The sequence below is a fragment of the Achroia grisella genome, unplaced genomic scaffold, assembly GCF_030625045.1.
Source record: "Achroia grisella isolate CSIRO2021 unplaced genomic scaffold, CSIRO_AGI_Agris_v1 utg1061, whole genome shotgun sequence".
NCBI lineage: Eukaryota > Metazoa > Arthropoda > Insecta > Lepidoptera > Pyralidae > Achroia > Achroia grisella.
Window position 1 is genome coordinate 354,076 of NW_026712565.1, and position 13,630 is coordinate 367,705.

Genomic DNA, 13,630 nt, shown 5'->3' on the forward strand with positions numbered 1-13,630 from the left:
TTAACAATATAATCAACATAAATAAATTCAAGCAAAACACAAACAGTCCTAATCATAAATCAAATGTTTGTATTGTACGGGGATCGAACTCGCGACCGACTGAAGGTGAGCTGAAATCGCTGCACTACCAAGATCGTCAAATAATAACAATTGTCATATTGGTTTTATGGTCTGAGGATCTTTGCCTGTTACATCATTAAAAAGTAAATGGACGAATATGAGGAAAAAACGATTTTATGGTTATTATGTTAGATTTATTTTTATAGCATAATTATAAAATAAACTTAATCTGGACTTTGCACCGAGTCGAAAATGAACGTAGGTATATTTTTGATTTTGTTTCATAAGTATTTGATTTGGTTTTGTTTTAGAAAGTGGTTTTGTAGACCTAATATTATAAAGAGAAATAAGAAAAGAAAAAAGTTATAATAGAATTATTACTGCATCCGTGAGAAAACGAACGACTTACTTTAGTGGGAGAGTCAATCAGAATATGTTGCAACACTGATGGATTATAAAGAAATGAATGTATTATAATATGCAAATATATCTGTCGCAGTGTTACTATAATTAACTGCACATTATATCCGATATTTTCAGGAAAACCCACTTGTACTACACAAGGTCATAACCACATGACAATGGTGTGACGCCAGTTATGTCATAGTGCTTGAACACGATCCAGTTTTTATTAGGGATGTGGATGTACTGTTTAAAAAAATCTATTATAACAAGGTTGTCTGTAAGAGATTGCTTTAAGCGATAAGACCGCCTTTTTTCAAGCCCATTTATGTTATGTTCTTATTGTTACTTACATTTTCACTGCGTAATATAGTTATATTTTTTTGGTACCTTAATAATTTATAGAATGGAAAATTCTTTATTCAAATAAACTTACATTGAAGCACTTTTAGTGATTGAATAGACTGAATAGAAATTACTTTTTTTTTAATCTACCGCTCATTCGGAAAGCTGTCTCATCACAAGAAGAACGAACGAGTGACTTTACATTGACAACTTTACATTTTTAATCAAATATAACAAAGAAATCGATTTTCACTTAATAATAGTTTAATTGATTATTTTTTCGCATATCACCTTTTATTTTTTAGATTATTTTAGATCAGATTATTCTTCAACAAGGTCGCATTCTTTTTTTTTATGAATGAAAATGTCTGCAAAAGATTAATTGATTTTTTTGTGAGTATTGGCTGTTTTTTTTTAATTCTATTTTCACATCCCTAATTTTTTGTCGAGATTTGTATATTCAGTTTGATACTTGATCCGTAACGAGCAATGGATGATGATGATATAATGTCAATCATTTCGCTTAATTGATATTTGATTAGGTACCGATCGACCATTTTTAATCTGTAATATTATATTTGACGGCCTCGGTGGTCTAACGGTTTAGCACACCACTTTACTTTCGATAGTCGCGGATTCGATTCCTCGCACGGTGCAAACATTTGTATTCACGAGTATGATTTTTTGTACCGGTCTATCTGTTTTTTATGTATATTATATATGTATTTACAAAAAAAAACAAGTATTTATATCAGTTGTCTAGTACCCATACCACACCGTAGGACTAGACTGCGTTGTGTTGATAGTCCAGGGTTATTTATTAATTTATTATATAGCTTAGAATTCATTTTAGAAGGTTTATATCTATATAATACATGTGTGTTACAGTATAGAACAAGCGAAGAAATTGAAAGATTTCTCAGTTTGCTCTATCGTTAGAATGCATCCGTGCAAACCCGGGCCGGGTCTCTATTTATAAATAAAATTGCGAAAAAGGTTAATTATTTTTGTTGGAGTATCCAACAGGTAATCTATATTCTTTCTTTGGCGTAATAGACATGAGGTAGACGTTGCGACCCACACTTGTTACACAATGTCTGCATGCGTACGTCACTGGCCGTATTCACGCACTGAACACGTGGTTTCAGTTTTGGCGCCATTTATAAATAGAGACGAAGTATTTTGACAGGTTCTTTTGTGTGTAAATGTAAACCTAAGTGATCTTCATTTGTAAGGGGATATTACATTATTAACTATTTAGTATCAAATCTCATGCGTTTGATAATAAAATTCTACAATACTTTATTATAAAGTTTTACAATACTTCGGAATAATATGTTTAAATCAACTTTGTTTCTGTGCTGAATTATTACTCAAAATTTTCAATTAAAAAAGATATAGGCTTAAGGCATTTTAATACTTCTTACCTTTAGTACGTAACATTTTCTTGAGTTAGTCTATGTTCAAAATCGTCAGCGTCTATGTCAGCCACTAAGCACTTTGTTTTGTAAGCTGTGTTTATATGGGTGTAAGTACATAATTTTCATCAAGGCATAATAGGGGTACTACGGGAGTAAAATAATGATTGTATGTTCACAGTGCTAGTCATAAATTATTATTGTCACTTACCATCAGGTGAGCAATTAACTTGTTTGCACTTCCAAATACATAAAAATTGTCTTTGATGGACTACGGACTGGAGTCCAGCGGATCAAACCGGGTTCACAATGATTTGCCCTTGACTTCCGTAATTATTTATTTAATTGCATATTATATAAAAATATCAATATCACAATTAGTTTCATAATTAGTGTAATTGATACTTCAATTGTATTTTATTGGTTGTCTTTTTATGTTGTTGTGTTATAATGTCCAAAGGTACTTTTTTTTATTAAAATAATAGCTGTCTAGATATATAGATTTCGTGGGCCCCCAGTTGACCCCACCTGGGATGTGTAGTGGCATTTCCTCAATAAACAATAATAGATATACCTACGTATATATTTTTTATTTTTACACGACTCAAAAGTATTTGTTTCAAACGAATGGAAATGTGAGTACCACAGATATAAACACCAAGTTATTAATTTATATGAAAATTAAGAGTTTTATTTTAAACAACTTGCTTTAATAGAAGCGCTATCAAAATTCCTCCTTCCTCTTAAATGTTCTAACCTCTAAATTTCTCAGACGTGAATGAAAGATAACATAATAAATAGGACGAAATCCAAAATTTACGTTTTAATTAATTGAGACTATAAATAGGAATTATAATTTAATTATTACTATTTGCCAAATTTATGCCAAAAAATGTCACGGGTGAACTTCGTGTTATAGTGACATGATTTATTTTCATATCTGTGGTGAATACTAACATCAAAAGTAGTTTATCTGTGTTGGTTTTTTTATAAAATTGTGCAAATACAGATGAAGCGATTATACATTTTAAGTAGGTAACTCATAATCAATTATTTTATGATTTTAAATATTTAATTAGATTTCTTTAAGTAAAATGTTTTCTTAACATTAAATATAATTCGTTACAGACCTATAAAATGCGTTACAATTTGCAAATAAAAAAAATGTTGAATGACGCATCGTATATAACTTTTTTATAATACTAATGACCCGTTTCTACTTCGTTTCTAAGTACCTACTACTAAAAAGTTATATCACAGTTATAAGTTTTGTCTATTTTAAAATAATCGTAGCCTAGGTTACCCTGGAATAATATATTGTTGGTAGGTACTATAGATAAAAAGATCTGTGGTTGGTTAATTTTTTTTTAAAACTTGCAAGTATTTTTTTTTTAATATAAAATGCGTCAGAGAAATCTGTACTCTTTATAGTTTAGTAAAAGAAACCTACTTACTACTATGTATTTAGATGAAGATTACTTATTTAGATACACCTCTATTCGTGTATGAGCTGTCTAGATAAATACGAGATTATACACTTTGACGTACAGAATTCCTGTTCAACGATTCATAGTCACAAATAGTAGAGTCACTACAGAAATATACATACACTGTAACATAGTTAATTAGTATTTGCTGAGTATTACACTTGCTGTCAAGCATATATAACTATAATAATTATAATAATAATAACCTCAGGACAATTGCAATTCTACACACAGCGCCATCTAGAACCAAGTTAAGCTAGCTAAAGCTTTTGTTATGGGTACTAGATAACACTACATTTTTCTTAAATACATACATATTATATATAGAAAATACCGAGACCGATACAAACAACCATACTCATGGATACAAATGTTTGTGCCGTGTGAGCATCGAACTCGCGACCATCGGAAGTAAGTTGGTGTGCTAAACCGCTAGACTATCGAGGCCGGCAGTCAAATTTACCGTTAAGGTGGAAAAATAAAATATTGTCCAAAGTCAGTGACTTCGTCCGCGCGGACGAAGTAGCGAGCACAGTTACATGTACATAAAAAGGTATAGCATACACAAACGATACATACAAATTGTATGATTGTTTTTGAAATTGGATGAAAAACAATCTATGTAGGTAATTGCGTGTTAACATTGTAACAAAAAAAAAAGATACTTTGATGAGAAACGCTTGTATGGCATCTCTCCGATCATCTTGATCATTTCTATTCTAATAAACGTTATTAGATAGACTGCAAGTTGTATATTAAACTAGATATATCTGTTACGTTAAAGCTATAGATATATATGTATAGGGTTTTAAGAATTTGGATACCTAACTCTAAACCTTTCAAGCGTTTAAACAAACTGTTTCAGACGTTTATGTATTACTCATGATTATTATAATGTATTTTTTTTAAATAATATCTTAGGACATATTAATAATCCCCACAAACACAGCTTACAACGCAAGCTGGTTAGCAGCTGATCTAGGTGCTACTGAGATACGCAGGCGACTTTTAAAAAGTGTACCTGTTGCTGGCAGCTTGTCTACCATTCTTTTTATAAACTTTATATTTTTTATATCTTTTTTTTATACGTCACTTTTGACTATCATATATTGTTTTGTTACTTCTCTCGCTGTGAGCCCTTTTGGGAAGAATACACATTTTTACTAGTATTTGGTTTTTATTAAAATAGTAGTTGTGTTCCCGCTCCAGTAACACTACCTTTGTAGCGTACTTTTATTCAAATCTGTTTCTGCAATTGTTATGACTAGAGGCCGGATTATATGCATTTGCATATTCGCATATGCATTTGCATATTTTAGCCATTCTCAGAGGTTAGCATATTTTACCTAAGATCTACTTATGATGCATATTATCGGTACATTTACAATATGTTTCACTCACCCTGCGTTCCGAAATGCGACCAAATTTAATATAATAACAGTCACAAAATATAAGGGCTATTGGGTAATAATTGTGACTTTTGACTGCATTTCGGAACGCAGTGAGTAGCCGCGCGCGTCTTTTGTTTTGACAGTTACGATAATAAAATGAAAGAGACAGAAGAACTTCGCAATCGCCTACTCCAAAGTCGTTCCACCTATTACGCATATAAATTGTTACATGTTAAAATTTTAAATAATTTTAATGTCATATAATATTACTGTACCTGTTTTCGCATATGAAAAAATGATATACAAATTTTATGCTGATTTTGAAATAAAAAAAGAATACTTTTCTATTTTTTTTTGGGATTCCTAAAATTGATCATTTAATTTTGCATATTCCAATTTTCGTGCATATTTCAAACATTTTTCATGCATATTTGCATGCATATAACAAGCTTTTTATGATGCATATAATCCGGTCTCTAGTTATGACTAATTAAGTTTGTCATAACACTTTGATTGGAAAACCGATGTCTTCAAATCTTCCCGCGTAAACTTCGAACTCATTTGGTAAATTTAAATTTAGAACGTTTTACGTAATAACCATGGACTTGATTTATTATAAGAACACAACGTTCTTTACTCATATATTGTTTATGGTTATTTAAACTCTTTAAATTAACGGTAGTTAATAACCATAAACTTATCATCTATTACAATATGTTGTGGTTTTCCGTTACTATTATGTAATCAGTAAGTAATTGCATAATAAATATTAGGCGTCATCCCATCATTCATGTAGTAGAGATACGCTATTGTAATTTAAGATTTACTTCCGCAAAATTCAACCGTAGATAGTTATAGGACTGTATGTATAGGACCGTCACGGGATATTATATCATAATTCGTCTTTTTCGTCTTTTTCACGTACTATCCTTTTACCTCTGTTTCATCTATTTCTGTTACCAAGGTGCCTCGGTCTCACCTCATTTCTGCCGCCAAGTAGCTTCGTTTATTAGCAGTTTTTATGTATGATACTAGCTGTTCCCACGACTTCGTCCGAGTGGAATTTAACTTTATTTTTCTAAAATAAAAGTAGCCTAAGTTACTCCTTATTACATCAGCTACCTGCCAAAATAAGTCCCGTCAAAATCGGTCCAGCCATTTCAGAGATTAGCCGGAACAAACAGACAGACAGACAAACATTGTAAAAAATGATATTTTGGTGTAAGTATGTACCGTATTCATATTCATATGGATATAGTAAAAACGGTTATTTCAATATTACAAACAGACACTCCCATTTTATTTATATGTATAGATATGTACATATAATAATATTAATAATAAAATACATTTATTCGGCATTACATTAGTACAAGTAGATTAATGTTTTATTCTACTATATTTATCTACTGGTAAGACTGAAATTGACTCCCACTCTGTATGTATACTGTAGCATAACTAAGTTCTACAGAAGCGCTAGTTTTCATTGGGGCCACCAGACTTTCGTACAAACGGCCAAAGAGAGTATTTTTGTTTTAAAGTAATATCTGTCGCTTTCTTTGTGGCAACAGCCTTTTAGTCTGTCTTATTATTACTATTATTATTGTGTTATGTACTATATATTCCTCAGTCTTTTCTCCCTTTTATAATACACATTTTACTCTATTTATTGTAATGTAGTTATTAATATATATTTATAACAGTCATTATCATTGGGAAAGTTATTCCCACAAGTAGTTATACTACAACTAGAGCCTACCTACTTATTACATATACTCATTTTATCAATGGGCTAAGGCCTGTTACAAATTTTAAGGTTCTACGCCATTAGTTACGTGCTGTGTAATTGTGTAAACACTTGTACCTTATCACATTAATCCTATATTGGTGTAAACACAGATTACTTAATACATACTTTGATATAACTGGTACAATAAATGTTTGCACTTATCACTGATGTCACTTTGACAAGGTAACCAATGAAGGTTTTTATGTTATGTTACAGAGGGTTATATATCGCTCAAATAGTGTTATAACTAAAACAAGCAAATTGTAAGAGAAAGAGGGTTCCAAAATTTTACTTTGGTCCTTTTCGGGTCTTTGAGAGCAGAATAAGAACAACAGGATTTTATATTAGTAGCTACTCGCCCCGGCTTGGCGCGGGTACATGTACTATCTGTATATAAAACTTCCTCTTGAATCACTCTACCTTAAAAAAAACCGCATCAAGATCCATTGCTTTTTTAAGCATTTTTAAAGATTTAAGTATACATAGGGACAGACATCGATAACAACTTTGTTTTATACTATGTAATAATGATAATGACGTATGGTTTAGAACACCGCTTTACTTTCGATGACATGAGACGAATCAAAACCACGACGCGGCGACGCGTTCGATTCCTCTCACGGTGCAAACATTTGTATTCATGAGTATGATTGTTTGTATCGGTTTGGCTGTTTTCTCTATATATATATAGTGTATGTATAGTATTTGCAAAATTGTCTAGTACCCATAATAGAAGCTCTGCATACTGTTGAACTGTTTTAATTGACCAGGGTCATTTATTTATTTATAAGTTGGACTCTAATATCCGCATTTAAGTAAAACAAATTTAGTGTTGTTTGCTTTATGATAATTTGAGTGGAAGTGCAATATACATATAAATTACAAGTATAAGCACTTTTTTTATTTGGAAAGCGCGTTATCCGGAAAGTAATCAAACAAAAACTGAACAATACAATAGATATGGACGTCACCACACCGTCGACGGTAATGGTCACATCCAGTGACGAATTGAGCCAGCTCTGGGCCTGTTGCAATTTCTTTAAGAGACTCATAGTTTGGGATTAATTTAAAAGTTTCAGTTTTAAAAAAAAACTACTCATAAATAACAATAGTTATTTTTATAACTTTCGTGTTTCGATCCGGTTTTGCTATAAAATTAGTCGTGTTAAGACCCCGTTAATAATAGAAAAAAAAATCATAAATAACAAGTCTAGTATGTATACCATTTAAAATTGAATTAAAAAAAAGTGGTATACCATGTGACCATATTTAATTTAACATTTAGTAAGATCATAGACAAGTAATATTAATCTACATATTTTCAATTTGATCACAGACTTATAATAAACAAAAGAGTATATATATATATGTGTGTCAAATACTTGGTAGTCTGTGTAATGTTTTTTTAATTGATTTAGTGTATTTTTTATGCATAGTTAAAAAAAAATATTAACATTTTGCACAAGGAGTGTACTATAAGTGTGTGAAATTTCATACATCTCCGCCCGCGCAATCTTTGTAAAGTGCTATACTAAGGTTTTTGCTTCACGTTTTAATATATAAATACTTAAACTTTTTTGTTTAATATTATTTATGCAGTGCTTTTGTGAAATTATTAAAAGAAAATGTTCATGGCCAGGTCATTTTATACATATATAATAATATTCGTATGCCGTAGCGTTGGCTACGTGGTGTTCTGCCTACATTACTTGTTGATTATCATTTTGTCAATAGGTGAATTGATTTCAAACATCGGTAAAGTATATTTCTGTATTTACGTATCTTTACATATAATTTATTATTCTAATAGCAGTGTACAGATGAGATGCTTCAATTACGATAAAACTATCTTCTGTTTAATCTAGGTATAGGAAAATATTGCTAACTAACCCGCGCTACTTCGTCTGCATCTCACTTACTTGTAATTATCACTATAATTCGCCCAATGTAATTCGTCAAATAAAATTTTAGCCTATGTGTTACAATGATGTGTACTTAATATAAACTATATATAGAAAGGTTTATAAAAATCCGTTCAGTATTTGCATTGCATGAAAGTGTAAATATATAATCTAAAAAACTATTATTCACTAGACGGCTTTGATGGGTTAGCGGTTTAGCATACAGCTTAATTTCCAACGGTCGCCGGTTCAATTCCGATTCGATACGATACAAGCATTTGTATTCATGATTGTTCGTATCAGTTTGTATCAGAGTGTTCTATGTATAATATGTATGTATTAAAAAGGAAGTGTATAGCAGTTTCAGTTGTATCTAGTACCCAAAACAAGTTCTGTTTAGCTTGGGATTAGATGGCGCTGTGTGTTTTTATAAAATATTATTACTATTATTATTATTCATAGAATCATAATTCTATGAATAACTTTCCTGTAACTGTATATAGTTATGGTATTTATTATCTTTATATAGTATAAAGCAAAGTCGCCGCTGACTATTCGCAAATCTTCTAAATTACGCAACGGATTATAATGTAGTTTTCAGTAATAGATACGAGTGATTCAAGAGGTAGGTTTATATGTACAATACATGCGTGTTGTAGTATAATAATAATTGAATATCAGACAACATAGTCCATCTTGTTAATAACAACTTAATAATATAACTTTACCTATATAAGTACCTAATAAAAATAAAAATATAAACCCTAATGTATATAACCTGTCCCATCCTAGTATCCTAGAATGGGACAGTCTACAGACATTATTTTCAGTATAGGATAACCCGAGTTATTCAAAGAGTGCATCCGTGCGAAGCCGGGACAGGTCGCTTGTACCACCTACCACCGTACCCACGGATATTACAAATCCATCCAAATTCAAATTCAAATTCAAATTCAAAATATCTTTATTCATGTAGTATCCGTTTTACGATATCCGACCATGGTTGACTATAAAAATCTAAACTACGCAAGGCCTGCGTCAAAACAAAATATCACATTGCTATATTTTTTTAAGCAGTAAGATATAATTTTAAAACAAATAATTAAAATGGTTTTCGTGTTCCGTTCATGCGTCATTAGGCACATAGATAATGATCTGATTTGACTAACGAATGAAAGACACGCCTAAAATTATTTTACTAGCTGAAAAAAAACAATGTTTCGCGAAATATCTGTATTGTCTACAAGTACATTTTTCAATGTTTAGTTTATTTATTAATCTTTATAATTTTGTAGTACATACTGTATATATATTACTATATAATTTGATAGGTATTTTTAATGTCTACCTTACACATCTTTGCGGGCTTGTACCTACATAAAAATCATTCTTTAGTTGAATATTCTCTTTAATTTTCTTTCTCTATCTTTACTTATGAGCACTTATAAGCTATTTTGTATTTTATCTGATGTATATCACTTGTACATGTATCTTTACTGAAAATACTTTTATTTGTTTATTTATTTATTATATATAAACAGAACATTGTACTATAATGTTTTATTTTTGTTTGAACGTACTAACTGTTAAGTTTACTCTCGACTGAGTCGGTTTTTGAAACAGTACTTCTTTACTGTTTAAAAAACCGACTCAGTCGAGAGTATATATAACCATATATAATATACCATATATAATATATGTACCTTCCACCATTCCTCCATTCCTCTCAGTCACTTAAAGATTGACTGGAAGAAATCTCTCTTCTGGGATAAGTCCGCCATTGTACGCATTTATTCTTTAAGTACATTGTGTCCTATTATTTATAATTTTATTGCACAATAAAGTATTACAAACAAACAAACAATTTAGATAATAAAAAAATATATATCCATTTAACAGCTAAATAGTATTATGTTTCATATGCTTGTCCGCAGGCGGCCTGGGTCGGCGACATTTCGTCACTTTCATGCTGTTCCTGGGCATGGCGAACGCTTACATCATGAGGACCAACATGTCTGTGGCCATAGTGGCCATGGTCAACCATAGTGCGCTGCCAGTCATCGCTGAACACCTGGACACCGAATGCGGGGTCGACCATTCAAACTCTACAAGTGTAAGCTTTCATCTTTACATAGTATATATTAATACTAGATTTAAAGACAAACTTGCTGTCCCCAAGTATCGTTTAGAAAAGTCAATAGGTCTTTTATGGGAATAGATATAAAAATTTACAATAACATACCAAGGGATAGATTGTTAAATCATATTTACTGAGCAAAGCTCTCACTCACTAAACGATTACTTGAATGACGAGTGTGCATGGCAATAGTTGTTCATTAAACAACGTGAACGTGATATTGTTGACATAGACACTTATATAAAAATACATTGTAAATAATCTGGTTTTTAAAAAAAAAGTACTAACTTTTCCAATGTTTCATATTTTTTTGTTTCTTAAGAAAAAGTAAAAGAAATTTAAATTAATACAATTATAAAGTGTTTTCTTGGGACATTTTACAATAACTTCTTCTTACATGAGTAACTACTGATTAAACTAAATTTCCAAATACCTATAAAGCTAATTCTGCGGAACCTAAGATGACGTCATGTTAAATACAGTCATAATGAATCAAAATAATGTTACATTTATGTCTTAATTAACGTTTCCTCAATCTGCGGACAACTTCAGTTATGACTCAGTTTATGTACTGATACGACCGTATTACAATGTAATATTATGTTATCTGTGGTATTACCATTCGTCCCTACCTGTACACGCCTTTTTTTACCTGTGGAAAATCCGTCACGGAGGCTACTTCCCCACGGAAAGCCTCCGGTCGATCCCCCGTCCAATTCAAACGGGGATCGAAATTATGACCGCCTGAGCCGAGGTTCGAACTCCAAGCGGTGCCCTCAGATTAAAGTCGTATGTGTCAGGTTAGAATTGGCCTTCAGCCGTTCCATAAGTCCTTCCGCGGGTTTGGAGTTCCATCTACACTCACTCACTATCGTCCGGTGAAGCTGTAAAGGCCAGCTGCGGCCAACAATATTAGAGTAGTCCGAAAAAAAGGAAGGCAGGCAGGTAGTGCTAAACTCGCTACTAACGCCAAGGTACCGTGATGGCAGTCAACCATGTCCTACCTGGACACGCCTTTTTTTTATTATGTGGAAAAATCTTAAAAGACCGTCCCCCTGTCAGAGTGGTAATGAGGGGGTGTGGTATTCACTAAAAAACCACACCGTGTACCTATAAGCGCCATTGCCGGAGTCGCAAGGTCGCGCTACTTCTCACGTAGGCAGATTAATTAATTTACAATGCATTTTGCAGGCTTCCCAAGATGGCGACTTCGAGTGGAACTCAACACTACAGGGGTACATTCTGTCATCTTTCTTCTATGGCTATGTGCTTACGCAAATCCCATTCGGCATTTTGTCCAAAAGGTAACTATATATCTACTAATACGCGTAGCAAAAAGTTTGTAAAATTGAAGGGAAAGAGGAGTATGACATTTCTCACACATTAAGTTTATCTAGAGAAGGAATACAGAATGCTATTTTTGTTTTAATTATGCATAATTAATAAATCTTTTCTTTATTGTTAGTCTGTGGTCAAATTGAGAATAGATGAAATAGAAATAATCTTTATTCAAATTAATTTAAAATTCAATAAGCACTTCTGAATAGTCAATCATATTTGAATTAATATTATTATATTTTGAATGAATGAATGTTATTAATGACTGAATAGGTCAACAGAAAAACACTATTTGGACATTTATATTTTTTATTAGAAAATTAGAACGAAATCAAAACATAAGCACAAAAATAAAAAGATATATTTACGTAACTGATTGGTTAATGTGAAGACTCGGTTAAAATGTCGCATCGACACGCGACGCCCCTGAGAAAGGCGGATCTACCTAAGGGCTTTTTGGGCTGCAGCCCAGGGCCCTGTGGATACAGAGCGCCCCCTACTGAAACGATATTTATTTAGAATATAAAAAATATCTAGAATGTTAAAAAACCTATCATAAGGTTGGCAGCCCTGAGAGCAACCAACCGCCAATTCTGGTCGCTTGTTTTTGGTCGGTGTATTTTTTTAGTTGAGTAATATAATTAGGTACGGTAGGTAGGCCCCTAACTAGATTTATCCCAAGGCCCCACAAATTCACGATCCATCCCCGCCCCTGAGACAACGCCGTACGAACGCACAGTTTGTGAAGCCCTGGATTATACTATAACAGAATCCTTTTATCATCAGGTACGGTGCCCGCCTGTTTCTCGGCATAGGTATGCTGATCAATTCCGTGTTCGGATTATTAGTTCCGATTGCGGCTCATGCTGGTTATGAATGGCTCATCTTCATCAGATTCATCCAAGGATTAGGAGAAGTGAGTTGTACTTTTTTTTTACTCAAATAGATCGGTGTTGCCAGTTTGAGGTGTCTGTGTATCTATCTGTGATCGTAGCTCCTAAACTAATGAACCGATTATGATGCGTGTTTTTTTTGTTTGAAAGCAGACAAGACGTCGATTTTTATAGGGGGGTTACTAATTTTTTTTATAATTTTAATTAAGTATGATTTAATTTAAAAGGTAAACAATCTAACAGCCCATCTCATGGTAAGTGGTAGACATTGCATACACACATCAACAGTATCGCATTCAAACCACGGAAATTGCTTCATCATTATATCACATTATCATGCGTTGCCATTCTGGACGACTTACGTACATACACTTTAATTTCACTGCCACGTCTCAGCCTTAAGCAGAAAGACATTTTACAAAAGAGCTGTTTGATGCTAGAATGGCATGAATGTAGTATTAATAATAAT

General features: G+C 32.4%; 1 protein-coding gene across 3 annotated transcripts in view; it reads left to right on the forward strand.

Moving 5' to 3' along the window:
- LOC131850657 (putative inorganic phosphate cotransporter) overlaps positions 1–13,630 on the forward strand; it is a 122,818-nt gene that overhangs the window by 100,733 nt on the left and 8,455 nt on the right. For all 3 annotated transcript variants that reach the window (XM_059201000.1, XM_059201161.1, XM_059201083.1), the window contains 3 exons: positions 10,728–10,906; positions 12,122–12,234; positions 13,055–13,184. In XM_059201000.1, coding sequence (XP_059056983.1) covers positions 10,728–10,906; positions 12,122–12,234; positions 13,055–13,184 — 422 coding nt within the window. The remainder of the gene's footprint in view (positions 1–10,727; positions 10,907–12,121; positions 12,235–13,054; positions 13,185–13,630) is intronic.